This window comes from Camelina sativa, chromosome 18 (assembly GCF_000633955.1).
Source record: "Camelina sativa cultivar DH55 chromosome 18, Cs, whole genome shotgun sequence".
NCBI classification, from domain to species: Eukaryota; Viridiplantae; Streptophyta; class Magnoliopsida; order Brassicales; family Brassicaceae; genus Camelina; species Camelina sativa.
In genome coordinates, this window is record NC_025702.1 from 11,243,762 (window position 1) to 11,271,516 (window position 27,755).

The following is a 27,755-nucleotide window of genomic DNA, read 5'->3' on the forward strand; positions in this document are numbered from 1 at the left end:
AATTAGGGCTTTAAATTTTATTTTATTTTGCAATCTTTCTTTCTTCTTCCTCCTCCACATTCCCATGGCCTTCCACAACGGTTCTATGATCCCTGCTCTTGCCTACGCCAATTATCCACCGACAATGGAGGCGCAACCCTCTACGGCGGCGATTCCCCGGAAATCTGAACGACGGCGGGGAGAATTCCCGGCGGTTGTTGAAACAGATCAAATTACGATCGGTCAATCTAAGCAGCCGCAGTTTCTGAAATCAATCGACGATTTGGCTGCGTTTTCAGCTGCGGTGGACGCTTTCAAACGCCAATTCGATGATTTGCAGAAGCACATCGAGTCAATTGAAAACGCAATCGATTCAAAACTCAAGAGTAACGGCGTTGACATCGCCGCTTCTTCCGATTTCCATCAGCCGTTATCGCCACCGCGGAACAATGCTTCTGTAGAACCCACCTTGACTGTGAGACAATCGTTTCAGGATCCTGTACCGGCGATTTCAGATAAATCGGAAGGGGAACGTTTGTGTGAGTCAATGTGTAGCAAAGGTCTGCGCAAATACATCTACGGGAATATCTCTGATCGAGCTAAGCTACTGGAAGAGATTCCTGTAGCTTTGAAGTTGGCTAAGGAGCCAGCCAAGTTTGTCTTCGAATGTATTGGCAAGTTTTACTTACAAGGGCGTAGAGCTTTTTCTAAGGATTCGCCTATGATCTCTGCGAGACATGTTTCGCTTCTCATTATGGAGTCTTTTCTTCTAATGCCTGATCCTGGTGAAGGGAAGGCAAAGATGAAGATTGAGACTTCTGTTAAAGATGAGGCGAAGGCGGCTGCTGTTGCGTGGAAGAAAAGACTGATTGGTGAAGGAGGAGTAGCTGCGGCAGAGCTAATGGATGCAAGGGGTCTGCTTTTACTGATTGCTTGTTTTGGTGTTCCTTCAAACTTTAGGAGTATGGACCTGTTGGATTTGATACTGACGTGTGGGTTTAATGAGATTGCGGGTGCTTTGAGACGGTCACCTTTTCTTACCCCTATGATTTCAGGTACCATGTTTTGTCTTCACTCGATTAATTTCATTGCAAAGATGGTTCCTTTTTGTTGATAGGATCGATAGTGTCGAGTTCAATCTTTGTTTTCTTGGAGTAGAATTGTATGTACCATGCTATAAACTAGGAGAGTGGCATTTTAGAGTGCAGAACAAAATTTTAGCTAGAATCTAACCTGGGAAGAACTAGGAACTCTCAACCATAGCATTGATACAAATTTGGTGTTTGTCAGAACCAAACGAGATGTTGTTGCCTTGAAAGTAGTGGTTGCTGTGGTTTTCAATATTGCAAGTTAAAATCATATGACTTTGCTGTTCAATACTAATTACGCTTTAAGCAATGCCAAGTTGCCAACTTACTAGTGTTAAATAACTGGTCTTGACACAAAATTCTATTGGTCATAGGTATAGTTGAATCAAGTATCAAGCGTGGAAAGCATATTGAAGCTCTTGAGATGGTGTATAACTTTGGGATGGAGGATAAGTTTTCAGCTTCTACAGTTCTAACTTCATCCTTAAGGATGAGCAAGGAGTCATTTGACAAGGCAAAACGAAAAGCCCACTCACCATTGGCATTTGTATGAATTCTTCCTCGCATATTATGTACCTTTATGAACTCTTTTTTCTCTTCTGAATCATACCATTGTTCTCTCTAATTTCTCAACAGAAAGAGGCGACTGAAAAGCAGCTAGGTACACTATCATCAGTGATGCAGTTTATGGAGACTCACAAATTAGACCCCGCAAAAGAAATACCAGAGTGGCAAATCAAAGAGGAAATTGTTAAGCTGGAGAATGACACTCTTCACCTCAATAGAGAGATGGAAGAGAAAGCAAGATCCATCAGTTTAATGGAGGAAGCGGTACTTACCAAGAGATTGTATAACCAACAGATGAAACGTCCGAGGTTGTCACCCATGGAAACGCCACCAGTAGCTTCTTCATCATATTCTCCTCTGTACCGTGATCGAACCTTTCCTAGTCAAAGAGACGAAGATAGAGATGAAATATCAGCTCTTGTGAGTAGTTACCTTGGCCCGTCATCATCTTTTCCTCATCGCTCAAGTCTCAGAAGATCCCCTGAATATATGGTTCCACCTGGTGGTTTAGGAAGAAGTGTATATGCATATGAACATCTGCCTCCAAATTCATACTCTCAGGCTAACGGACAGAGAGTTCCTCGGCAGTACTCTCCGGTTCATGGACAGAGACATCCACGGCAGTACTCTCCTCCAATTCATGGACAAGAGCAACAAATACCATATGGTCTTCAAAGGATTTACAGACATTCACCATCTCAAGAAAGATATTTGGGTTTATCCAATCACAGGTCTCCTCGTAGTAACTCATCACTAGACCACACATAGGAGGAATGTAAATGCTTTTTGTTTTTGTTTAAGGTAGTTTATTTTTTCCCCACAATAGTCAAAATTTAAAAGTTAATTTTTAAGGCCTCTGAATGCAAAAAATGTTGGCTCTCTGTAATTGACATTTCAGATGCTAATGTTATATGCTTCACAGGTTTTTAGTCAACCTCAGATACATCAAAATATCACTATCTAAATAGACCTCCGGCTCTTCATCATCTGGATTCGCTTCTTCTTCTGTATATGTTCCTTCTTGTTCTCTTTGGGTTGCTCGAACCATTGCAGCTTCTAGCCTTGTGTTTACAGTTTCCCATGACACGAGCTTTTCCATGAATGTATTTATGTATTCAGCTCTTCGGTTCTGCGCGTAGAACACAACAAATATGAGACCGTTGCGTTCAAATATAGTGAAAATCATTTGGCAATTTGATAGTACCTCAAAATCCAGATAGTAAGCGTGCTGTTTGACACAAAAGAAAGGAAAAAGAAAAGGAAGTCAGCGACCAAGAAATCAATCTTTCAAAGTCAAATGAGATATAGAGGGATGAGTAGCATTAGCATATATACCTCCCAAGTATCGATGGTGAGAAGTGGCTGCACAAAAGGACAGACCAAACGTGTGAGGATATAAACATCCATAATAGCAACAGAAAACTTTGATCTTCGTATTGGAAGTTTAGACACTTACAGAATAATCCCATACAAGCGGGTTTACTGCGTTGGGAGTCTTAACTATTACAAGCTTCTTATCTTCCTCCTTTGGGAGCGGATTTACGGCATTTGCAACTTCAAGTCTATTCGCCTTATCTACATCAATGAGTCCCCATAAGCTTAAGTATGGAAGTAAGTTGGGGGTTTGCATATTTGGAAGGGGGGCAAAGTCAAAAACACTCACATGCAAGCCATGTCCAACCCGAACCAAAATTAGAGGCTGCAGCCGACTTGAACCTTTCCAAAAATTCTTCAAAAGACCCGAAATCTCTCTCTATTAATCTGAGAAGCTCTCCAGTTGGCTTTCCTCCACCTCCAGGTTGGATAGACTCCCAGAAGAACTCGTGGTTCCAAGCCTGCAAGCACCTCATATAACTTCAATTCACATTCAATCCAGAAAAAACCAATCCATCCCACATTAAGAAACTTGCCACTATGACCAGTGGTCCTAATCTTATCCAATCCACAGTCCACAGTTCACAAGAAACAAAAGTTTGTCATGTCAATGAATGTAGTATCCAAGTGATTCTTGTTACGTTATAATGTATCTACCTATCTATAGGAATATTTCCACATAACCTGCAGATTTTCAAAACCGATACTGTCACTTATACTACTACAGTGTAACTTAGAGGTCCAGTCTAATTTTTTAGATGAGCAGCTTTAAAAAGCTTCTTTTCCTTAGAAAAAAAACAGGTGGAAAGCAATATTGCATATACTACCTGGGCAGCATTGTTAAAGGCAGGAAGCATATTGCCTCTGTTGTATGAAAGAAGCACAACTTCTTCCAAGGACAACGCATCTAGATCTGTGCCTACAATTTGTTTGTTCAAGTTCTCAATGTAAGTTCTGTAATGTTTTCCCCAGTGATAATCCAAGGTTTCCCGGCTCATATGCGGTTCCAGAGCATCCTACCCATATATCAAAAACACGAAGACACAGAGAGTGAGAAACATCTCCCATATGATTCCAAAGCAGGAAAGCTCATCATTTTTCATAATTATTAAGTACACGACTCACAGAGTGTCCAATTTGTTGTTCTTGCATACGGTCATACAAACTAAAAGTAATGTATAGCAGCAGAAAGAACAAAGCCTAGTATAATTATATTATATCAACCACCTAAAAGCAGGGTCTTTTCTAATCTAATTATATTATATCAACAACAAAATTCAAGAAAACGTACAAGAGAATATGGAGGAGGCTTTAACTCAAATCCCGCTGTGATAACACCGGAACCAGCCACCTTTGTCGGTAACCGTCTCTGTGCAATCCAAAGAAGAAAAAGAAAAAAGAAAAAAAAAGCAAAGAATGTGTGTTATTGAATCGAGAAGTTTCATTGAAGCATTTCATCGAACACTATCTATGCAGAGTTCCTTAGTCAAGTTATCACTAATAGAAAATAGAGTTCATTGAGCTAATTCAAACTTTCAAAGAGATATCTATTAGAGAAGTTGCGAAAACAAACCTTTTCGTTTCTTTTCCATTGCAACAGTTGCCGGTTTGGCCCTGTTGTAATTCACCAACACAAAAAACCCATAAGAAAATCATCAAGTGTTTCGTTCATAGAGAGAGAGAGAGAGAGAGAGAGAGAAAGATAGGAAAAAGGAGAGACCTTGAGAATGAAGAAGAAGAGGAGAGGAAATGGCTGTCACTGCAACTGTCATCATCTTTCCTCGAAGCGTTCTGATTTGATTATTTTTCGAAGATGCAACAACAACAACAAGTACAACAAGACCGACCCCCTTCTCTCTTGCTTAGAGATAAGTCAGTCTTCTTATCTCAATGTACATTTTTTTAAATGTTATTATCAATTTTTTTTTTTTTTTTTTTATTATGTCCTCTAAACACAAACTAAAAGTTAACTTTTTCAATAGTCTCTATCTATGTTGCAATGGAATCCATAACCAGGTACGCGAATAGTTTGGAAACATAGAAATGGTTTTTTATTTTAATTATATGCGTTGAAAGCATATATATGTGCATAAAATGTTGAAAGCATAAATATGCGTTGAAAGCATATATGTAAACTAGATTAGGTCCATGTAAATATAAAAGAAAAATATACTGAATTTTGAGTAGAATTTTGAGTATAAAAAATCATCATTTTTTTCTATCGACAAACAGTCTGGTTAGGAAAATATATATATTTTTTCTGTATTAGTCAAAGTGATTCATATACATGCATGAGACTCAATGCACCTATTACTCCATGATCAAACATTTTAGCAGTTTTTATTTTCTTCCAAATTTTAAAACAATAAAATTGATTACAAAAATTAACTTGTATACATATGGCAGTGCGAGCTAGTATTTCATACTCCATTACTTTCATATACATTTGACCACATAGCCTCCCAATTACATAACTTCATCAAAACGAAAACCAAACTACAAACTAATATATTGGATTTTTCAACTCTTCTATTTCTCTGGTTGCAATCCATCATGTCGATCAAAAGTGTCTTTTCTCTTCTACTGGTTATATTATGCACCGCAGCCTCAGCTAATGCTCAATTACCACATTTTCCGTTCCTTTTTCCGTTTACAAATCCATTTCAGCCGAGTCCCGGTATGTTTGGAATTCCAAAATTCCCCTTTCCGTTTTCAAATCCATTTCAGCCGAGTCCCGGTATGCCCAGAATTCCAAAGTTCCCCTTTCCGTTTCCAAATCCATTTCAACCGAGTCCCGGTATGCCAGGAATTCCGAAGTTCCCTTTCTGTTTCTAAATCCATTTCCACCAAATCTCAGTATGCCAGGAATTTTGAAACCGTCCCAAGCAACTTCTAGTATGCCAAGGATGCAAGACATGGCCAAATGTTGGAAAATAGTTATGTTTATGCCAGGATGCTTTGCGGAGATCAGACAAGCTATAATGACCGGCAAATTTAACAGCATAGGTCCAGTTTGTTGTAAAGATTTTCTAGATGTTGAAGCTAACTGCACACCGAATCTTCCCATGAACCCGTTTTTCCCACCTATGCTAAAACAACAATGCGTCAAAAGTGCTGGACCTCCAACCACCGCACCCTAGGGTGCAACAAGTGGGTTGTTATGTGAAACATTATTATTTTTAAAATTGTGTTAGTCCCAAAATGTTTTAGAAAATTAAGAAGACGCGCAATGATTTTATAATAATAAAAATGTCATCCTTTTTATATTTTGGTCAAATATAAAATCTTTAAGCATTTCATTTTCATCTGTCCCATTGGCAATGAGAACAGCAACACATAACGCTTATAAACAATGATTTATTGTGAAAATAGTTTCTTGAATTAGATGTATCCGTTTCAAATATGCATAGTTGTAAATTTGTAATGATAAAAGATTCCATAACCGTAAGAATGACGGGACTAGCCAATATTTACTTATGTAGATAACTAAGCTATAGCCAATATTTACTTATGTAGATAACTAAGCTATGTACTAGTGGTTAGTCCTCTGCATAAATCACATTTAAGCAACATAATTGATTAACCAACGAAATTGTAAAGACTAGTAAACAGACCTTATGGAGGAGCGTTTGGGCATCATCCGGGACAACCGAGGATGTGAAGGAGAAACAGATGTAAAATTAGAGCGTAAAAAAGATTTTGAAGAAATAGAGACAATTATAGAAAGAAAATTGAAATGGAACAAAATTGAAAGGAATATGGTAAATTTAAAAATTTAAAAGCCTTTTGATTTGGGTATAGATTTTCAAAACCGCTAAACACTTAAGGGATTTATTGAAACCATGATTGTGGAGGATTTTATGGGATTTAGGTTATTTGGAATTTTGATAAATTTTAGGGAAGATGGTAAAAAAATTTCAAATCCTACCTAAAACTATGAGATTTGGATTTCTGTATTTTTAACTAAACAAATCTTTTCAAATTCTCAAGAATCACTAAAATTAATTAAAATCCAAATCCACAAACAATTTTGAATAACAAGTGGATTTTAATGTAGATTTTTAACTCATCAGTTCAATAACAATGGATTTTAATGGACTTTTTAAAATCCATGATTGAATAACATAGATTTGTAAATTTTACACAAATCACTTAAAATGTCAAGTTGAATACACTTCCCTTAATTTTTCGGATACAAAAAAAATCTGAAATTGTACCCGAATATCCAGTTTTTTCAGATAAATAATCGGATTTTCGGGTAAAATTTTGAGTTTTCAAGTTAAAAAAATAGATATTTGAATCTTAAATTATTTGTATTATTTTGAATATTTTGGATTCGGATTTGGTTTCGGATTTTTAGATTTTTGTATAGATGAGTTTAAAATCGAATAAAATAAATTTAAAATTTTGGATTTGGGTCACAGTTTTTGAGTTAGTTCCTATTTGAGTTTTCAGTTCTGGTTTTTTCATGCAGGCCTAATCTGACCTTTCTAAATTGATGGGTCTAGACGTGATTAACAACAGACGTGAGAGAGTTTTTGGTTAATCAAATTAATTATATTAACTAGGATTTAACCCGCGGTACATTGCGGGACTATATTTTTAAAATTTTAAATATTTAAAATACGTAGATTATATTTGTTTGTTATTTTGCTGTTGTTTTATTAATTTTTAAATTATATACCTATAAATATCTATTGAATTTACGGGACGATTTTAATGTTCATATATGATTTTAAATAAAATGGTTAAGTTTTTTTGTTTTTTAATATAAATGTTACTATGTTATCTAAGTTTTGACCGTGGTACACCGCTTCATTGTGTTTTTTAGGTAGAATCATATAGAGATATGTGAGAAGTAATAGTTATTTTATGTGTTTAATATATATAGAAATTAATTATTTTCATTTTTAATTTATCAATTAAAATTCATTGTTATAAAAGTAAACAGATCATGTTACTATGCAGTGCATATATATATATATGGTGTTTAAAAGAGAATAACAATTAATTTAGCCGAGATAATTTAGGGAAACTATATTATCACCTTCAACAAATGTAGAAAATATTAAATGTAGAAAATATTAAATAGAAACTATTAATTAAGCCGAGATAATTTAGGGAAACTAACAGATTTTTCTCTAAAGATCTATTAAAATAAGTTTGAAGATTTTTATGGGATTAAAAAGTTAATATGTAGAGTTGTTTATGGAAAAATTAAAATGTATAGATGTTGTCCAACTATTTATGGCAATAAACGTATCAAATTAGGTAGATTTAAATAGTTTCATTAATTGAGTTCCTACGAAATGTTATTTTAAAAAATTTGTTAGGGGTTAATGTTGTAAATAAGACATATTAAATAAGCAAAACTTGAAGGGCATAAACCAAAATGTACTTCAAAAATAATAATATAGATAGATGTTGTCCAACTATTTATGACAATAAACGTATCAAATTAGGTAGATTTAAATAGTTCTATTAATTGAGTTTCTACAAAATGTTATTTTAAAAAAATTGTTAGGGGTTAATGTTGTAACTTGTAAATAAGACATATTAAATAAACAAAATTTGAAGAATATAACCCAAAATGTACTTCAAAAATAATAATATATATTATTTTTTAAAAATTTATCTTTTCTATTTATAAACGAGACTGATTAGAAAACTATCTTATTATTTGTTTTTCTATCCATAAACAAAACTTGGTTAGGAATTTTATTTATTTTTTCCATTCATAAACAAGACCGATTAGAAAACTATCATTTCTATCTGTTTTTTCTATCCATAAATGAAACTTGGTTAGGAAAATATCTTTTTTACCTGTCTTTTTTCTAAAGAGTAGAGACTGGTTAAGAAGATAATATTTTCTTTAATGTGTTAGTTCAAAGTGTTCATATATGTGTATATATCCGTCAGATTCAATGTACCTTGTTACTCCATGATCAAATGTTTTGATTGTTTTATATTTTCTTCCAAATTTTAAAACGATAAAAGTGATTACAAAAAGTAACTTGTATACGTTTCACAATGCCAGCTAGTATTCCCTACTCCATTAGACCATTACTTTAATATAAATTTGTCCACAAAGCCACATAATTTCATCAAACAAAACCAAACTGCATATAATCAAGTCTTCCATCTCTCTTGTCGCATAAAAGTAGAGAACCCAATCATCATGTCGATCAAGAGTGTTTCTCTCCTAGTGGTTATCTTATGCATTGCAGCCTCCGCTAATGCTCAGCTACCGCAGTTCCCCCCGTTCCCATTTCCATTTCCAAATCTATTTTATCCGAGTCCCGGTATGCCCGGAATGCCCGGTATGCCCAGAATGCCAGACATAACCAAATGTTGGTCGTCGTTTATGGATTGGCCAGGATGCTTTGCAGAGATCAGACAAGCCGTAATAACCCACAACTTTGGCAGTATAGGTCCAGCTTGTTGTAAAGCTTTTCTAGACCATGAAGTTAACTGCAACCCGTTTTTCCCACCTATGCTAAAACAACTATGCGTCAAAAGTGCTGGTCCTCCAACCACCGCACCCTAGGATCGATGCAACAAGTAGTTTGTTAATTATGTGAAACATTATAATTTTCAAAATTTGTGTTAGTTCCAAAATGTTTTAGAAAATTAAGAAGACGACAGGATGATTTTATAATAATAAAAATGTCATCCTTTTTATATCTTGGTCAATTATAAAATCTGATAACTATTTCATCTGTCCTAAATCTTAAATCTGTTAGCCACATAATGTTTTAGAAAATGAAGAAGACGACACAATGATTTTATAGTAATAAAAATGTCATCCTTGGTCAATTATAAAATATTTGAAGCATTTCATCTGTCCTAAATCCTCAATATCCTTATTATGAAATGAATCTCATACGACAAGTAGAGCGGCTTCTTGTGATTGATGAATTGAAGAATACATCCATAGTATCAAACAAAAAATGTTACAAAATAATTAAAATAAGGAAGGTTACGCCCAAGCTCTTTTCCGAGGGGAAAGATCAGAAGTCTTGATATCATCTATCTTGGCCGCCATTATGAAATCATTCAGGCTCAACCCTCCTGCATTGTTTGTTCATCCAACAACCAACCATTTTAAAGAAACCATGTACTAAAACTCAAATATCGAACAAGTAATAATATTTGTATGTTTAACATACCAATAGATGTGGTGGATAGTTCAGCTCGAACTTGGGTAGGACTTTCCAAATGAAGAGAAGGGTAATGACCAGAAGCTTCAGCAACCTTATGGATCCTGTTAATGAGTTCAACACCGCACCCAAAATCCCTCACTTTCCACATGCACCTTATTTTCCGACTGCCTGCTTCATCCTCCACTATACTCCATCCCAAAACCTGAACCGTTTACACAATAATCATAGAGATTGAAATAGCATAATAATATGAACATTACTACTTCATCAACCATATGAATGAAACTTCATGGGTTCCATTTAACCATGACAATGAGAAGAGTAACACATGACACTTATATAAACAATGATCTGTCTTGATTCACACCTCTCATTGCTCTCATGATATATTTTTTTAAAATTATATCTTTCTCGAACTAGATAGAAATAGAACCGTTTGAAATATGCATAATTGTAAATTTTGTAATGATAACAGATTCCACAACGATAACAATGAGTGGAGTAGCCAATACTATATCGACAACTATAGTAGAAATCGAATTTTAATAACACTTTGATCAACCAACGAACTTGTAAAGTTTAGTAAAACAGACCTTATGGAGGAGGGTTCGGGCATCATCGGCGGACAAAGGAGGCTGTGAAGGAGAAACAGGGGAACAATCAAGCTGAGAGAGAGACAAAACAGAAGCGTTAGGTATCAAAATCTTGTGCTCAGTGCTTTGGCATCCCAACACTTTGTCACCGAACTGGCTCGCTATCTCCTCAGGGTAAGGGTCACGAGCTCCGAAATCACCGAGAAAATCCTGCGCCAGGTTAGACCGGGTCACCGTTAACCGTCCTACTCTACGGTTACTCCTGCTCCCAGGCTGTGATAAACCGAACACTCTAAGGATGGTGCAAGAAGGTTTACGGAGGAGGTGAGACGACATTGAGACGTTAACACACGGCGGTGATGATGACGTGGCGGCCATCGGAGGCTGTGTTTTGCTCTGTCCCCGAAGAAGATAAGAAGCTTTTGGTTTCAGAGAAGAGCGTAAACGTTTTTAGACCACTGAGTTAAATGGGTGAGATGCCACGTCCCCACCAGTGGGACTCATTTAAAGTGATGTGCCACGTCATCATTAATAAGATCATAAGTGAGGCCCAGTCGCGACGTCACGTTAAGCCCATTGGAAGGTCCAAGATCCAACCGACGAATTTCTTGGGTACATGTCTACTTTGGTGAATGTAGTTGTTTTAAAGATTTTGTTAAATTTCCAAAATTAACCTTTTCGGGTATAATTAATTACGAATAAACCTTCCAATCCCTTTCTTTCCCGATTTCAAGCCCTAAAAATTCCGAAACTTCTGTTTTCTCTCTTTCGCTTTTTTACGACAGTCGCCGAGTGAGAGAGATAAAGTAAGAGAGAGAGAGAGAGACGAAGATGCCGCTGCACGATGAGCAAGAGCACGAGGTGTACGGAGGAGAGATCCCAGAGGAGGAAGAAGGAGAGATGGATACGGAGGAGTATGAAGAACACGGCGGAGATGAAGGAGCCGCCGCCGGAGATGAGGAGCTTGAACCAGGCTCTAGCTCTAGGGTATTTTTGATTCTTCTTCTTCGATCTATCTTTTATCTAATTTAGATATATATATATAGACCCTTCCCTTGTTTGTCACTGTATCTTAGTATGTTGTTTTGCTTTGGATTTTGTTATGATAGGACTTGGAGGATATGAAGAAACGAATTAAGGAGATCGAGGAAGAAGCTGGAGCTTTGCGTGAAATGCAAGCCAAAGCTGAGAAAGATATGGGAGCTGGTCAAGGTTTGTGCTTATATAACCCATTCGTAGATTCTTGAATCTTTTTTATGCCCAGCTTCACGTAAACCTTAAATTGATAGATTAGGGTTAGAGCATCTCTTGTTAATTAGGATATTGCTTTATTGGAATCTTTTTAGGTGAATCAACGATTCTCTCAAGTAATTTACTGTAGTATGGAAACCATTATTAGTTTTGTGTGTTTAGTGATGAATTCTATTGAAACGATTCCAGTTTACTAGGAAAGAACACCCTTAGCTAATCGTGTTAATGCCCTTTTGATTGTTGCATATCAATGAAGATCCTTCAGGAGGTGTTAGTTCAGCTGAGAAGGAGGAAGTGGATTCGCGATCAATATATGTTGGCAATGTGAGGCTTCTTCCACCATTAATTTTCCCATGTTTTTTTTTATTAATGTTTGTATCTTTTTCAAAGAAAGATTGTCTTTGTAGTGATTTGCGGTATCACAGATTGTTGTTTATTTCGTTGTCTCTTGCAATTGCTATCCTGCTTAGCTTTTAAATTCATAAGACCTTATTTCCCATCTTTGTTGCTTTGGGTAGTATCTGTGAAGTGTTAGTACCCGCTGATTCTTTGGCTTTCCTGTGTATTTGGTTTTGTGTATACTAGGTGGACTATGCATGTACTCCAGAGGAAGTCCAGCAGCATTTTCAATCCTGTGGGACAGTGAATAGGGTTACGATTCTGACTGATAAGTTTGGTCAACCTAAAGGTTTTGCCTATGTGGAATTCGTGGAAGTAGAAGCTGTTCAGAATTCTCTTATTTTGAATGAGTCAGAACTGCATGGTCGTCAGATAAAGGTGCAAACTCGTTTTACTGACATGGCTTCAATTGTCTATATATCCAAATATATGTCATTACTAAACTTAGTTTAATCAATTTTTCAGGTATCTGCAAAGAGAACTAATGTCCCTGGAATGAAGCAATTTCGAGGAAGGCGTCCCTTTAGACCCATGAGGGGATTTATGCCTGGACCTCCATTCTACCCTCCATATGCCTATGGGTGCGTTCCTGAAACTTCTCTGCCTTGCTCTCTTTTTAACAAAACTAGCAGTGTTTGGGTTGTATTGACTAGTATATAAAACCATAGATTGTGATTAAAAAAAGGAGAGATGAGAAGTTCATATGTTTGATTCGGTGTATATATATTAGTGAGAGGAATCATCATGTTCATAAATATTGACAATGGTTGTTCTCATGGTTTTGTGCAGGAGAGTTCCCAGGTTCAGACGGGCCATGCGGTACAGACCGTACTGATCAAGGCAAATTGGTGTTAAAAGTAGCAGCTGCCTTTCGGTTCAGGAAGGTGCTTATCATCATCAACTCGATTCTCAACTTGGTTCATCGGTGGCGCTGCAGTTGTTTCCATTAACAGAGAAGAGTTGAAAGAAGAATTGTATGAACAGAAGAGAGGAGAGAGGGGAATCATATTTTTAGAATTTCTGTACAATATTTGATGACAAGAGCAACATTTTGAGTTCCTTGTTCTTTATCCTTTTCAACACGAATCGCATAAAAAAAAAAAAACTCATAAGCTTTCCATTGAGAATGACCTCCATTTAGTTACTGCGATCTTTAACCTTTTTTTTAATAGGTTTTGTGTGTTTTGATCAGATTTGAATATTGATGAAATTATTTTTGCCATATTATGGGAAACAACTGAGAAGTAGTTGGTTAAACTTGCCAAATTCTCGAGCAGGTAACTCAATATTCGTCTAGACCAAAGAGAAGGAAAGATATAGGCCTCGCACGCAAAAAGCATGTGTACTCTCACACAAAGCATGTGTTTACGTGTTATAAATATATATCAATATCGCGGTCTATATTCGAAAAGACGAAGAGCATGAAACAAGTTACTGTTAGGAAGGTATGTCTTCGATGTTGAGGGCCGCATCAAAATTTTGGGTGTGCATGATGATACCGTCGACACCCCAAATCTGATGTCTGTCTCATCTAATCGAACAAATACTTTTTTTTTTTGCGGTGACTTTTTTTTTTCTCTTTTCACGCTTATTTGATTTTCAAATATGGTAGTGGATGGAACAGTTAAACAGTTTTAGAACTCTTGGTAAACAAAATTGGTTACTAAAATTTGTTCTCTTCTCAACCTAATGGAGAATATATATTCTTAGTGACCGATTTTGTTTTATCAGGTTTTCTAAAACTGTAACTGTTTCCCCTTTACGACAAAGACAAATCATAATTTTTTCGCGTTCAAATGGACTGAGAGGGGCTCACTTTTTAGTACTTAATCTGACTTTATTGTGATTCATTCCCCCTCATAAAAGGGACTCCGAGAAGCCATGCCAATCTCCTCGTAAACGTTAATAAGGTCATTCCCCTCATAAATGCTAATCCGAGAATCACAATAAAGTCAAACTATGTACTAAAAATGTGGAAAAAAAAAGGCTTGAATAGAAACTTCGTATATTTACATAAATAGGCTTGAAAATATATATAATTTCAAAAAGAAGATAAATACTTAATAAAGAGACTCGTTAAACCCTTTTTGGGACTTTCAAAGACGGTTCTTCTTCTTCATCGCTCTCCGCCGCTTAAAGCTCTCGACCTCTCTACCAAAAAAACCTCTCCAGCGCTAGCTTCCTCGAGTCTCTCTGTTTAGACTAATCGTTTTGTTTCGATTCTATCTCATCGAGGTTGATCGCGGTAACATAGAAACCCTAGCTCCGCGTGATTGTTCTGTCGCACATATGAAACCAACGTCGTGTGAGAGAATGGGTCGGGACAACGATCAGAAGAAGGATAAGAAGAAGAGAAAGAGAAGCCATGAGAATGAGAAGAGTGTTGAGAAAGTTGTAGCTAATGAAGAGAAGAAAGTCCCAACCCAGCAGAAGAAGCAGCAACAAGGACAACAAGGGAACGAGAAAGTCCCAACCCAGCAGCAGAAGCAGAATCAGAAACAAGGAAACTGTAATCAAAGCAAGAAGAAGAAGAGCCAAGAAGTTTACCCTTTTGGAAACTACAGGAACTACTATGGCTACCGAGTTAGTCTCTCCCCACTTGTTATTTTCGTAGTCTTGTTTCTCATCTTTTGATGTTAATATTGGTTAGTATCTGATTTTGGGTTTCTTTTGATATAAAAACGTAATGTATTAGATTAGCAATGACACGGATGAGGATCCTCGGCTTAAAGTATTGAAGAAAGTATGGTTTGAAGGCAAGGACTGTCTTGACATTGGCTGCAACAGCGGCATTATGACTATCCATATTGGTATGTTCTACTCATAAACTGTTCCACATCTTTCAATTCCTAGTTCAAATATTAAATGCATATAATGTTTCAAGGTGTGGCCTTTTGTGAAGATTAGTTACATGTCCTTATGAGAATGGTTTAGTAAAGTGTGAATGGGCTTTTCATTGTATCTGAAATCTCTCTGTTAGCATACACAATGTATAATTCTGAACTGATATTTGTTTTTCCGCTTCTTCAGCTAAAAAGTTTGGTTGCCGGAGCATTCTTGGAGTTGATATTGATTCAAGTAAGAACTATTGGCTGTCATATTATCTTCCAAGTTTTGGTTTTTATAGAAACTGAATGTTTTGTCTGTTTTAATCAAGTATATTCTCATATTAAGTCTAGCTCAAGTGACAACACAGAATTGTTGTTATTATTTTTCTGATACACATCTTTTTGAAACTTGTGCATTGAACAAAAGTTTCTTTGATTGAAGGTCGCATTGAGGATGCTCACTGGCATCTTAGGAAGTTTGTCAGAATGCAGAATTCTGCTAAGTCAAGTGAAAAGGAACCTAGTTCAAAGAGTGCACATGGAGCACATGGTTCAATGGAGCAATCTACTTCTCTCTCTAATGGTGAGACGAAGGAAGACAGCCCAGAAACTAAAGACCTGTCTCAGATTGTGTCGTTTCAGAAGGAGAATTTTGTTCTAACCCGAAATCTTGATGAGAATCGTTATGATACAATTCTATGGTAAATTACTACATGCCTTTCTGTTTTTTTGCTCCTTTTCTCACTTGTGTGTTTGGTCCTCTGTATTTTGGGAGGATTAGAAATAAAAGAACAGTCACCAGTTGGTAATGCTCACACCTCAAAGTGCTTATGAAATTCCAACTTTAGTTGAGAAAAGACTTGCAGGAGGTTTTAGTTAAATAATCTTATGTTTCTAAGCCTGTCTGTCTTGGTTTTCTAATGCTGGAATCTAAAATATCAGCTTTATTGATGATATTTTTATTTTTTTATGCAGTTTAAGTGTGACAAAATGGATTCATTTGAATTGGGGTGATGATGGCTTGATCACATTATTTTCAAAAATTTGGCGTCTTCTTCAACCGGTTACTATATCATACTTAAATCAGGTGCCCATAATTTACTTTTCGTATCTGCAACTGACAGTTGGGTTTGCTTTTCAGGGTGGCATCTTTATAATGGAACCTCAGCCTTGGAAATCTTATGAAAACAATCGTCGTGTCTCAGAGGTGTGTATAAAAGGAAGTTTCTTTCTAATTGCACAAGTTAGCTAGATATATAGTTTGAGTCTTTGTTTTCCTTGTGTGTTTGCAGACAACTGCAATGAATTACCGAAAGATTGTTTTGCGACCAGACCGTTTCCAAGAAATTCTTCTTGATAAGGTACTCTGTCCAGTCCATTCTATTCCTTAGTTCGCCCATACTTCTACTTGATCTGTAAATTCAATCAAGCGTAGTATAAGTGTGGTTCAAAGTTAGAATAAGAGTTGGTTAAAGTGTAGATCAGAATTGTTATGTAGCACGACCAACTTCTGTAACGATATAGGTTGACTTCTTTTTGTTGTAACCTGATGTTGTTGGCATATTTTGGGGTTGGAGCCTTATGTTCCATTACTTTTGTTTTGGTTTTCGCACAGATTGGTTTCAGAACAGTAGAAGATCTTACATCAAGCTTGTCCGGTGCAAGCAAAGGGTTCGATAGACAGATTCTTGCGTTCCAGAAATGACCAGTTGCGTCGCTGAGTTTTTGAAAAGCCTTTGTGAAAATCAAATTAATATGGAACGGCATGGTTATATTCCGTTTCATATCTAATATGTAAACTATTTTTGCTACAGCTTAGGCTCTCTAATCCAGTTTTTTTGGTCCTCTTTTTTTGTACACGGTTTTTAGTGATAATGACAAAAAAACCTTTGAATCGATAAATGAGAGAATCTTTGAATCCAATGAATCAACTTGATACTCTTCCATGTAAGCACTAATCAGCATGTTTGTCGAACATGTATACAATACTGGCCACAAGGGTTGGTAACAAGAATTACAGTGTCAAATAAATGTAGCTAAAGGGATGCCCAAGATGGATAAGGACATTCGTATTCCCATCCAGTTCCAGAGTATTGAACGCAATGCAGCCAGAGAGCCTCGTCATGCTCCTCATATCTGCGTAAGTTAGAAATATGAGACCATTTGGATGAAAACAATAACACACTGGTGGCTTTTAGCATTTATTTTTTTACCCTTGTGGGATCAACTTTGGGCAGTTTGTGCACATTGGATCGATGCTGAAATCTTCACTGGAATACACGTAGTCATCTGGAGAGACCATCTTTCTCTCACCCGCATCGATTCTTTTTGCAATATAGGTCTCAAGATTATCTATGTGTTGATTGAGATAAAGTGGGTCATTCGCTATGGGATGCCCTGTATATTGAAGATGCACTCGAATCTACAAAGGTCAAAACCAAAATGAAAAACCCCAAAAGGCCAAACTCTCTCTTATCTATTTTCCCATGGGTACTAAGATCTAGAGACCGAAGCTTTATAAATTTAGACCACATTCTATGTATGATGGCCGAAAAAATACGCATCTACTATGTATAATCGCTTGCTTTGCTTACTTGATGGGTTCGTCCTGTCACTGGTTCACACGAAACGAGGCTATGTGTCCCATTTGTAGCGATTCTAGTGAACTTGGTACATGCAGGCTTCCCCTTCACCTTCTTATCATCACCACTTGAAATGGCGTCCTGCATAAAACATATCCACAATCCGATATCATTACTTATAAGAGTTGAATGGAAGATTATATGCTTTAAATCTATAGGCATAATGTGGCTTTACCTCTGCTGTGCTTCTTCCTTCACTGCCATTATAATTTATGTTGGCGTCGACTACCATCTGACACAAAGTCACTCAGCTCATCAATATAATTCCGAAACAAAAAGTCCCAAGTGTTATCCATATTATATAACTCCCTCAAGATAAGCTGGTGATTTGAGATTCGGTTATTATGACTCGCCTCAAATCAATTTTAATGTTGAATAATACCATAGTGAGTACATGAAGTTGGTAATTTATAAACAGTTCAATATCATCAATTAACATGAGAAAGATTCCAAACCTCATCTTCTGGGAACACGCCAATAACCTTTGCAATATAACGTTTCTTCACTAGTCCACCCTCAATCTGAAACAATCAAGATAAGTACTGAGTGTGACATTTTGATTTACCAGAGCCAATAGCATCTTAGCAATCATAGTATAGCCAAGAAAAATGACACTAACTTCTACGAGTACCTGTTGCCTAAAAAAATCAGCTTTTGCAGCAGTTCTTGCTATGATGAGCAATCCAGAAACCAAACGGTCTAATCTGTGAATAGCTGTGAAATGATGCAAGGATAGCTCATATAGTATTATCTTAAAAAGAGTAAATTAAAAATCTATGTATCCTTTTCAAAATATCTGTGGCTGGATACGAAAGAGGGTGCCTAAATCATGCTCAGCATCAAGGATTCCAACAACCGTGTTCTTACGGTATTGACCACATGGATGCACCTAGACAATAACAAAAACACCAGGACTGTTACCAAAACATCAATCATACGCCACAAAGGCCACATGAATTGAAAAATACCAATCATTCTGAATAAAACATAATTCAAATTCTCCAGCGAACAAATGAACTGAAAAACATCCAGTGAAACACTCACAGGAACAGAAGCTGGTTTGCAGACAGTAACAACATCAGGTTCTTGATGAAGGATAACAACATCATCAATCATCACCGGTGGTTCATGCCTGAAAACCTTTCACACATTTAGAATTTGGATTCACATTCAATGCAAAAACAGATTTCAATTAGCAAAAGCATAATTTAGTTTAAAGAATTAAAACCTGTGGAGAAAGTGAGTAATCTTTTGTGATGATTTCACAATGTATGAAACTGGTACAATCTCTCCATCAACTTTGATTCTACCACTTTTGACTGCACCAACCTGCAAATGTAATATCATCACCACACTTATAGCATCAAACAAATTCAATTGAGATTAGAGGAGAATGAGAGCTAGGTTACTTACATAATAATCACGAGGCCGTCCTTTAAATTCGTCGGCGAACAAATCCACAATTGTTTTCCCTGTCCATCGTTTGTTCACCTACATCAATTTCGAATCCCCCTGTGACTACTCTAGTATGAACAAAAGACCTAGGACTAAAGACGAATGATGAAAAAGCACTTACATGAGAAATGAACTCGAAGTAGTACGGTCTCACATGGCGTCTCCCTACAAAAACGAAATCAAGCAAATTGATTGATTGAAGAGGATATCGAAGATTGGACGAGGATTCGTTTTTTTTTAACCTCCATGGAAGATGTAGTCCTGTTTCTGTGATAGTTTAGAAGATGACTGCAAAATTAGTTGGTCAATACTCATGGTGTTTGAGCTAGTGGCGACGACTGTAGTAGTAGAGACGGCTTTCTCTACGCCGTCGTCTTCTTGCTGTTTCCGTTTCATTTTTTTTTTTCCGATTTTAATCTTTAGCGGTGGTACTGGTCGTTGTCAATCTTAACTTGGTACAGTTTTGGGTTTAACCAAGTTTTTAATTAAAAGCTTACAATAAACCAAAAATTAGACAATTTGGTTCGGTTCAATTCGGTTTGAGTTGAAAACCGAAATTAAAAATTCGGGTTTCGGTTTGAGCTTTATTATGGTAAGAAGGAAAAAAATATATATATTTTGGATTTTTCCCAAATAAAGAAAAATAGAAAAAAAAATCAAAAACAATAAATGATGACGTGTCGTAGCATCATATCCCAATCGCTTCTTCTTCCTCACTGCTCCCAACATTTCTCTGATTACAAGGAGCTTTGAAGCTTTCCGATTTCAATTTCCGTTACTCGACGATGCCTTCCTCGTTCTCCAAGCCGGTTTTGGATCCTTCGTATTCGCCTCCACCGGTTTCTCCTTTATCTCAAGACAGCTCGGAGGCTGAGCGCCGGCTTCGTGAGGCGGAGGAGAGGCTACGCGATGCCATGGCGGAGCTTCAGCGTAGACAGCGCTCCGCCGCGCGTGGTTCTCATGCGGAGCTTTGTGATCACTCTGACGTTTCCTGCGTAGCCAATGCCATCGGGAATTTATGTCAGAGCTTTCTTCTCTCTTATGGTGTTAGAGTTGGGATCGGAATCCTTCTTCGCGCTTTTAAGCTTGCTAGGGGACAGTCTTATTCTTCGCTTCTTGATCTGAAGGTGAGGGAATTGAGAGAATTGGGATTGTTTTTGGTGGCAGTTTCTATGGTTTCTGTTTGATCAATAGTGGAGATTTAGAGTCTTACGAGTCTGCTTCATCGTTCAATTTGTTACGATTCTTTCAAAATTAGGCTCAATGGTGGTCATTGACTTCGATTTAGAAATATGAGGCCGTTCCAAAATTGTTAAAATGCTGTTATCAAGAGGCTAAGGTGTTCAAATCTTGATGCATGCTCTATCATCGCTTCTTGTTGTCAAGCATTGCCATGTTGTGTTCTTATTTTCCAGAGACTAGATTGAATTTTCCAGTTGGGCTACAAACGTGTAAATGCACCTGTGAGGTGTTTGACTTTTGTTTAGGATGTGTCGAAAGAAGTTGTTTGCATAGGTCTCCCTTCAATAACTACTCTGAGTGTTGGTAAATGTGATTCACTAATACATGAACGTTGGTTGCAGCAACTTGTCTCAGAGAAAGATTTGATAGTGAGGGAAGAGGCATGTCGTATTGGTCTACTATTTGGTGGCTTTACGGGCTCATATCATGCCCTTAGATGCTGTTTGAGGAAGTGGAGAAAGAAAGAGACGCCACTCAATTCGTAAGTCTGTTCTTTGTTTTATGTTCGCTATTGTCTTCATGTTTGTATTGTTGTATCTGTTTTTTTTATATGCTCCTCTTGTTTGCTTGTGCATAGTGCTTGAAAAGTATATACCTTATTATGACTTTGATTAAGGGTGGAGCAGAGTCTTAGCAGGTTCAATTGCGGGTTTGTCTATTCTGGCTTTAGACGATTCCAACCAGCGGCGCACGCTTGCTCTATACCTCTTGGCTAGATTAGGCCAGGTAAATCTAACGGTCATAGTATTGTCTGTCGTACGAGTTATATCACCACACAGATGTATTTTTGAGAGTCTGATCTTTCTTCTTATTAATAGGCGGCTTACAATTCCGCAAAGTCAAAGAACAAGTTCCATCTTTGGGGAAGCCATTGGAGACATGGAGATTCATTACTTTTTTCTCTTGCATGTTCTCAGGTAATTGAGATTCTTTTTTTTTCAGCCTGTCTGAATACTAGTAATGGAAATGGTATAGATGTTGATTTTGTGTACTATACATATTCTCTCTAATCTGATTTAGTAGTGATTATGATCAGCAAACTAATTTTGTTGCAATGAGGTCGGTGCAGGTTATGTATGCCTTTATAATGCGTCCTGAAACCCTGCCAAAATCATATAGAGAATTTATTCAGAAGACTGGTCCAGTTGCAAGGCCTGTCTATCAGGCTGTAAGAGAGTGCTGCAGAGGTGGTCCAATCGATGTAGCCTCCTTATCAGACTATATTTCTAGTAAAAACCCAGCTAGTGACGTGAAGGTGGAAAAGTTTGCTTCCATCATTCCTTGTTCAGCTATTCATCCAAACACTAACTCGTGTCTGGGCCAAAATGCTAATGCAATGTCAGCTACATTCAAGAAAACATTTCCATTATACTTCTCCCTGACATTTGTCCCATATGTCGTTCTACACCTGCAAAAAGTAAGGCTTTTTCCTTAAAACTCTGTCGTTTCAGTCATTTCGATCTTATGGTTTATCCTTTAGTCAGACATTATCTGTATTTTCTGATTTCATCCTACACTTTCAGTTTGTGGCTTCCCCGTACCGGACATCTTGGCTTGCAATTAGGGATTCAGTTAGATCGACTTCCTTCTTGTCTGCTTTTGTTGGGATTTTTCAGGTAGTGGTTTTGACGTTTGATTGTGTCCCATCCTTTTGCGCAGCTAGTTTTCTGAAATCATTCCAAATATATATGTGCCTAAAAATTTGTTAACCAATTGCTACCAATTGATCCAGGCTTTCATATGTGCACATAGAAAAGTTGCAACCAAGGACCACAAGCTCGTTTATTGGTTTGCGGGTGGTGTAGCCGCCCTTTCGGTTATGCTGGAGAAAAAACCTAGACGCTCTGAGCTTGCCCTATACGTTCTTCCACGAGCAGGAGATTCTCTGTGGGAGATACTTATTAACCGCCACCTTCTTCCAGATATTAAAAACGCTGAGGTACACAATACACACCACTCTTGTTATTTCCAACTTTCTTCCCCTTTTGACAATGGAACTGATGTTTTATTTCAAACCATTGAAATCAGGTGGCTTTATTCTGTGGATGTATGGGAGGAATCATGTACTACCTAGAATATGAACCGGATACAATGGCTCCATTTCTGAGGGGACTCATCCGTCGGTTTCTTGCTAGTCAAATAAGCAATCCTAGCAGCAAATACCCTCAGAGTTCGTCGTATACGTATCTCCAGACTCTAGATGCATTAAAAAAACCGAAAACGCAGGAGAGCCGAGAAGGCGAAACTCCCAAAGCTGAAGAAAAGTATAACTTGGAGGCGATTCCTGGTCTTTAGAAGCAGAAGCTATCTGATACTGTATTAGCATCTCACGATGATATTGAACAAACCAAAGACGGCCCCTTTACAGATCATGATTTTGATTGTTGTGTTTGAGGAAGTTAAACCTTTACAGATCATGATTTTGATTGTCTTTCAGGAAGTTAAATGTGAACTTTCCAGAAGAGAAGGGTTAGTCTCCACAGAGAAAACTTAAGAGATTGTAGTGATTTATAGGATTTTAGGAGAGTGTCTATTATTATCTTTCACGTAATAACAACGACTGTCTCTTCTTTATTTCAATGAGAAGTTGCAGAATGGAGAAGATTGATGGCAAGCGAGCCAGAGTAATATACTCCTTTTTTCGCTATACCATTCATTGCCCTTGCTTGTTACTAAACAGTATTCAAATACAACTACACAAGTTTTCACTTGATTTATTCCTTTTTCGTCTCTTCTTATTCTTTTTTCTAATCTCGATAAGTTATATCCTTGTTCTAACAAACTTACTTGAACAAAAAAAACGTTTCGCAAGTTTCATCATGTGAAACAGATGGGAGATAAGTCAATTCGGCTAAGATCGGACTTGGTCTTTTGACTCTCATATCCAAAAGTTAATTTATGTCTATTGGTCGTACGTTTGGTGTGGTCAGCGATTCAGAATATCTGGTTTAGAACATATACAATTCATTAGATATCTGTACTATAATACAAAAGGAACGGACACTTGTAATGTAAGCAGATGTTCCATTTAAGGAATTCAAACATATGCTACGAAGTCAAATGTCAAAGGGAGTTTTGTAATAGTATAATTTCAAGCGATTGTCGTGATGGGTACACACACCTTCATTGTATATTCAAAATCTAGCTCTTCTCTCCTTTCTGCATCATCACCAAAATGGATACTTTTGAGACCCATTTACCGAAGGAGATCGTGCCGGATTCTCTCCATAACTCCTTTAATCATAGGCGTGAAGAGTATGCCATCGGCGGGAAGATTCTCAGGCAGCGGTCAGGCTTTGTCTTTGACTTGGACAAAGACGGTTTTAGCCCTCTGCATGCGGCTGCAGCAGCCGGTCAAGTAGAGACCGTGAAGGCAATTTTGGGAATTGATAAGAAGTTTTGCCGGTTAAAAGGTAAAGATGGAAAGAGTCCACTTCATCTAGCAACGATGAGAGGGAAAATAGATGTGATCAGAGAGATAGTGTTGAGCTGTGTTGATTGCGTAGAAGATGAGACTGTTCAAGGTCAAACTGCTTTGCACCTTGCTGTTCTACACCAAGAGACTGGAGCAGTAACGGCTATTGTTGATTTGATCACAGAGCAGAATCGAATTGACGTATTGTACAAGAAAGATGAACAAGGTAACACTGCTCTTCATCTTGCAACATGGAGAAAAAATCGCCAGGTAAAATAAATTATGTTGCGGTTGAATAATTGTCTTAAGAGTAGAACCAAAATCTGATTTCTTTCTTTTTGTTTTTTAATCTTATAGGTGATTGAAGTGTTGGTTGAGGCAATACCAGAAGAGTCAAGGTCATTTGAGGTGAATGCTATGAACAAGATGGGTCTCTCTGCACTGGATTTGCTGGTTATGTTTCCGAGCGAAGCTGGCGACAGAGAAATCTATGAGAAACTCATCGAAGCTGGAGCTCAAAGATGGCGAGACGTTGGTACCACTAATGTCGAGAGAACCACTTCTACTTCTACTTCCACATGCCAAGAGAGTTCCCAAAGCCACAAAAATCTTGTCAAGTACTTTACTTTCAAAAAGCACAGAGACTCACCATCAGAAGCGCGTAGCGCATTGCTGGTGGTGGCTTCACTAGTCGCTACAGCTACATTTCAGGCCAGCTTGACTCCACCAGGTGGAACCTGGCAAGATAGCTCAATACCTGCTGTATACCAGAACACAACGAGCGTGAATGGTACAAATCAACAAGCTCATATAGCAGGGCAATCTATCATGGGGACCTTCAATGGAGTTGCTTTCACTATGTTTGTGTTCTTTAACACAATTGGCTTTTCGGTTTCACTCTCTATCCTCAACATTCTCACACTCGGGTTCCCATTGCGGTTCCAGCTTCAGATTTGTATGATGGCTATGTACTTCTCGCACAACACAGCCATGACCAGCATTGCACCTGATCAGGTCAAGCTTTACTGCATTCTCATCACGTCCATCCTCGCTGCTGCCACCCCGAGTTTGATGAGGTTTCTCGAGAAGCCTATTAGCATGCTCGGACAATTTTTGGACTCCAGGTTACCGAAAATTTGTTCCATGATTTGACTTTCTTGGAAACGTTTTGTAATATAATAGCCAGTTCAATATCTACCTTTACCCAATCACTGTCCACAAATCACTATTGTTACCATGATTTGTTAAGACCCTTTTTTTTATTAGAGACCTGAAGACATATAATGTGGAATACCCTAGAAAACATATTAATTCATGCCTATGCTTCTATGTCGTTACAATACCAACTCATAGGTCTTCAAACACAGAAATTGGGATATTCTTATTCATCTGGGAGTTAACATATTCTGTGTTTTCTTTTTCCTATCTTACACTCGATCCCAGAAAACGTAGAGACGAAGACACGATTCTGCACACAACCACCAGCTCTAAGCTTCCTCAGTTCCCCATCAACAGCTCCCTTTAGTGAATTTCTAATGTCACCCAATGCCCAGACCAAGGATATATGCGGCCGCGGATCCTATAGGAAAAAAATTGAAGGCAAACACAGATGGGTAAAGTGTTGGTGACAGAGACATCTGTTACATACAAACAAGCTTTTTATATAGAATATATCAAGTGGAGACCTTGTAGAACTCTGGCAGATTGTGAAACTTGTAAACTTCATTAACAGCATCGATCTGCTTGATTATCTGAATCAAAGATATAAACATCAGTGCAATACCTAATATACGAAGTACCGAGAATGCAATAAACCTCTTTTGTACAGCATTACCTCGGACAGTCCTGAAGTGGTGATTTCGAAAGAAAGGAAAGAGCGAGTACAGTCATCATTCACAAAGACTTCCCACTTATTGAAATCGATCAAGTACCTGTCGAAAACAATTTCACAAGTCTCATCGTTAAATTGGTTCATATAGTTAGTATATAAAAAAGAAAATGTAGCTATACACCTCTTATGAAACTGAAGCTTTTGTCGAAGCATAGAAACCACTGAGTTAATCTGATGAACACGTATAGGAACGCTCCTTCCTAAGCTTATATGGAACTGTCTCCCCAATGCACGCTTAAACTTCTGATCATCCTTGCATAGAATGCTGAGTGGCTCATCAGCTTCAACCATATGAAGATTAGGAACAACTGATGCAACCTTCTTTAAGAAACTGACAATCTCCTTCTTCGGGTATGGAGGTATAGTAACTAGAACACATACTGATCCTAGTTAGCAAGAACATTTGAATGATTCAGAAGCTTAGGTTTTTGGAAAAAAGAGATTTAGTACCAGGGATGTAAACGTGTAACGCGTAGTTGCCATCGACGTGAGGGAAGTTTCTAACTCGAACCACAGGCTCTGTTGTGGAGAAATCCACCGAACCTTCAGATTTCAGAGAAAAAAAATCAGTATGAATCAGATTTGAGAGAGTAACAAGTTCGTGAGGATCACCTGTGGATACAGTGGATTCGAGAAGAGAAAGAGGCGGAGGAGGAAGGGGAATCGAATCCTTCTCAGCGGTTGATTTCTCGCCGGGATTAGCAGAAACGGAACAAGCAGGAGGATAATCATCTGTATCGGAGTCCGATGAAGCGTCGCCGTAAGAAGCTCTCAGTGCGTCCATTTTGCCCGGAAATTAAAGAAGAAGAAAAAAAAAACTAAGGAGGAGAAAATATTTAAAACCAGATTTCAATTTCAAGCCTGAACCAGAAATAAACATAATTAAACCAAACCGAACCGAAGCAGCACAATTCTAGAAAACTCTAACGGGCCGAAAATGGGCTTTTACCAAAAAAACTTACACCGAAGACCTAGCAAAACCCTAATTATGATGTCCCCTATAAATTGAAAGCAATCGCCGAGGTCAAACTCATCGTCAGTTTTTACAATCTAGGATTCTTCTCTCTTTTCTGTGAAGCTTCTTCTGTTTTAATCGTCGTCTTCTCTAGGTTCTTTAGGAATTTTAGGTTTCATGATACTTAGTATGTTTTTAATCTGTGTATAGAGAGAGTTGTTTGGCAGTGACGACTCGGAAAATTCAAGCTCAACAGACCGGAATGAGTCGTTTCATCCATAATTGGTTGATTCGTTTCTGTGTCGATACTCCCGCTGAACTGAGCCTTCTTCTCTCTCTCTTTTTTTTTTCTTGTTTTCGTTTTCGAATCTGAAATTTTCTAGGGAAATTGGCTATACAAATGAATTGATTTTATCGAGGAAAATTGTTTATGGTTTGTTTTTGGATCTTGATTGGGGTTATGAAGGAGATAGCGATGAGGATATACAGCTCCCTCTTCTGATATAGCTGAAGAGAATTGCTGGCAGAATCGAACCTAAAATCACTAGCCACTACTGAGTTATCTCTTTTATCATCCGCTCTGTTTTCTTGGTTTTATTCAAATTATATTAGTTATAGTAAGACGGTAACTAAGACTGGTGTGATAATGATGAAGCAAAATTAATCTAATCCAACACTTGATCTGAGAGTTGCTTTGTGCATCTCAAAGTGAATGTCAACCGTTTAGCTTCTGAATCTGTTCTAATACTTGGCCAAAAGTTTAGATAGTTGTGTTTATTTTGGATCCCCCCTGTTTATCTTAAGCGATCGTTTCCTGTGAATTTTGAAAATGAATTATTAATCCCTTGTTTTAATGACCACGTATTTGTTATTGACAATTGGATATAAACAAATTGGATTAGAAAAAGTTATT

At 37.5% G+C, this 27,755-nt stretch overlaps 10 protein-coding genes across 12 annotated transcripts; 6 read left to right on the forward strand and 4 right to left on the reverse strand.

Annotated features, from left to right (window-relative positions):
- LOC104761106 (protein FRIGIDA-like) lies at positions 1 to 2,568 on the forward strand. The gene is made up of 3 exons (XM_010484137.2): positions 1 to 1,034; positions 1,442 to 1,614; positions 1,704 to 2,568. The coding sequence occupies exons 1-3, from the start codon at positions 65 to 67 to the stop codon at positions 2,400 to 2,402; spliced, it is 1,842 nt and encodes a 613-aa protein (XP_010482439.1). The 5' UTR covers positions 1 to 64; the 3' UTR covers positions 2,403 to 2,568.
- On the reverse strand, positions 2,461 to 4,896 carry LOC104761105 (superoxide dismutase [Fe] 2, chloroplastic). The gene is given in 10 exon segments (XM_010484136.2): positions 2,461 to 2,581; positions 2,584 to 2,763; positions 2,839 to 2,862; positions 2,970 to 2,996; positions 3,091 to 3,209; positions 3,298 to 3,469; positions 3,836 to 4,024; positions 4,300 to 4,377; positions 4,582 to 4,622; positions 4,729 to 4,896. Coding segments are annotated over 10 exon segments (906 nt in total). The 5' UTR covers positions 4,784 to 4,896; the 3' UTR covers positions 2,461 to 2,560.
- LOC104761107 lies at positions 9,133 to 9,732 on the forward strand. Its single transcript, XM_010484138.1, has one exon. It carries the CDS (start codon positions 9,187 to 9,189, stop codon positions 9,553 to 9,555), a length of 369 nt encoding a protein of 122 aa, XP_010482440.1. The 5' UTR covers positions 9,133 to 9,186; the 3' UTR covers positions 9,556 to 9,732.
- Positions 9,851 to 11,234, reverse strand: LOC104761108. Its single transcript, XM_010484139.2, has 3 exons — positions 10,765 to 11,234; positions 10,178 to 10,373; positions 9,851 to 10,079 (listed from the first exon to the last, which is right to left on the reverse strand). The coding sequence occupies exons 1-3, from the start codon at positions 11,140 to 11,142 to the stop codon at positions 9,988 to 9,990; spliced, it is 666 nt and encodes a 221-aa protein (XP_010482441.1). The 5' UTR covers positions 11,143 to 11,234; the 3' UTR covers positions 9,851 to 9,987.
- LOC104761109 (polyadenylate-binding protein 1-like) lies at positions 11,491 to 13,536 on the forward strand. Its single transcript, XM_010484140.2, has 6 exons — positions 11,491 to 11,751; positions 11,874 to 11,976; positions 12,272 to 12,339; positions 12,601 to 12,792; positions 12,880 to 12,995; positions 13,204 to 13,536. Exons 1-6 carry the CDS (start codon positions 11,596 to 11,598, stop codon positions 13,247 to 13,249), a joined length of 681 nt encoding a protein of 226 aa, XP_010482442.1. The 5' UTR covers positions 11,491 to 11,595; the 3' UTR covers positions 13,250 to 13,536.
- On the forward strand, positions 14,495 to 17,165 carry LOC104761111 (probable RNA methyltransferase At5g51130). Of its 2 annotated transcripts, XM_010484144.2 has the most exons (8): positions 14,495 to 14,997; positions 15,110 to 15,224; positions 15,445 to 15,492; positions 15,685 to 15,943; positions 16,218 to 16,305; positions 16,384 to 16,449; positions 16,535 to 16,603; positions 16,858 to 17,165. In XM_010484144.2, exons 1-8 carry the CDS (start codon positions 14,704 to 14,706, stop codon positions 16,945 to 16,947), a joined length of 1,029 nt encoding a protein of 342 aa, XP_010482446.1. In that variant the 5' UTR covers positions 14,495 to 14,703; the 3' UTR covers positions 16,948 to 17,165. The 2 variants fall into 2 exon arrangements, with proteins under 2 accessions (XP_010482446.1, XP_010482445.1); XM_010484143.2 differs by having other exon boundaries at positions 16,218 to 16,449.
- LOC104761110 (RNA pseudouridine synthase 7) lies at positions 17,155 to 19,770 on the reverse strand. 2 transcript variants are annotated; one of them, XM_010484141.2, is made up of 12 exons: positions 19,582 to 19,770; positions 19,461 to 19,504; positions 19,298 to 19,375; positions 19,113 to 19,213; positions 18,929 to 19,016; positions 18,695 to 18,773; positions 18,516 to 18,598; positions 18,340 to 18,405; positions 18,060 to 18,116; positions 17,837 to 17,965; positions 17,456 to 17,664; positions 17,155 to 17,378 (listed from the first exon to the last, which is right to left on the reverse strand). In XM_010484141.2, exons 1-12 carry the CDS (start codon positions 19,733 to 19,735, stop codon positions 17,279 to 17,281), a joined length of 1,188 nt encoding a protein of 395 aa, XP_010482443.1. In that variant the 5' UTR covers positions 19,736 to 19,770; the 3' UTR covers positions 17,155 to 17,278. The 2 variants fall into 2 exon arrangements, with proteins under 2 accessions (XP_010482443.1, XP_010482444.1); XM_010484142.2 differs by having other exon boundaries at positions 17,286 to 17,378; positions 17,456 to 17,594.
- LOC104761112 lies at positions 20,038 to 23,253 on the forward strand. The gene is made up of 8 exons (XM_010484145.2): positions 20,038 to 20,466; positions 20,923 to 21,062; positions 21,208 to 21,307; positions 21,400 to 21,498; positions 21,651 to 21,998; positions 22,105 to 22,197; positions 22,314 to 22,520; positions 22,610 to 23,253. Exons 1-8 carry the CDS (start codon positions 20,125 to 20,127, stop codon positions 22,874 to 22,876), a joined length of 1,596 nt encoding a protein of 531 aa, XP_010482447.1. The 5' UTR covers positions 20,038 to 20,124; the 3' UTR covers positions 22,877 to 23,253.
- LOC104761114 (ankyrin repeat-containing protein At2g01680-like) lies at positions 23,667 to 25,342 on the forward strand. The gene is made up of 2 exons (XM_010484146.2): positions 23,667 to 24,266; positions 24,354 to 25,342. Exons 1-2 carry the CDS (start codon positions 23,757 to 23,759, stop codon positions 25,146 to 25,148), a joined length of 1,305 nt encoding a protein of 434 aa, XP_010482448.1. The 5' UTR covers positions 23,667 to 23,756; the 3' UTR covers positions 25,149 to 25,342.
- LOC104761115 (U6 snRNA phosphodiesterase) lies at positions 25,278 to 26,720 on the reverse strand. The gene is made up of 6 exons (XM_010484147.2): positions 26,500 to 26,720; positions 26,338 to 26,430; positions 26,009 to 26,255; positions 25,831 to 25,927; positions 25,682 to 25,747; positions 25,278 to 25,575 (listed from the first exon to the last, which is right to left on the reverse strand). The coding sequence occupies exons 1-6, from the start codon at positions 26,669 to 26,671 to the stop codon at positions 25,393 to 25,395; spliced, it is 858 nt and encodes a 285-aa protein (XP_010482449.1). The 5' UTR covers positions 26,672 to 26,720; the 3' UTR covers positions 25,278 to 25,392.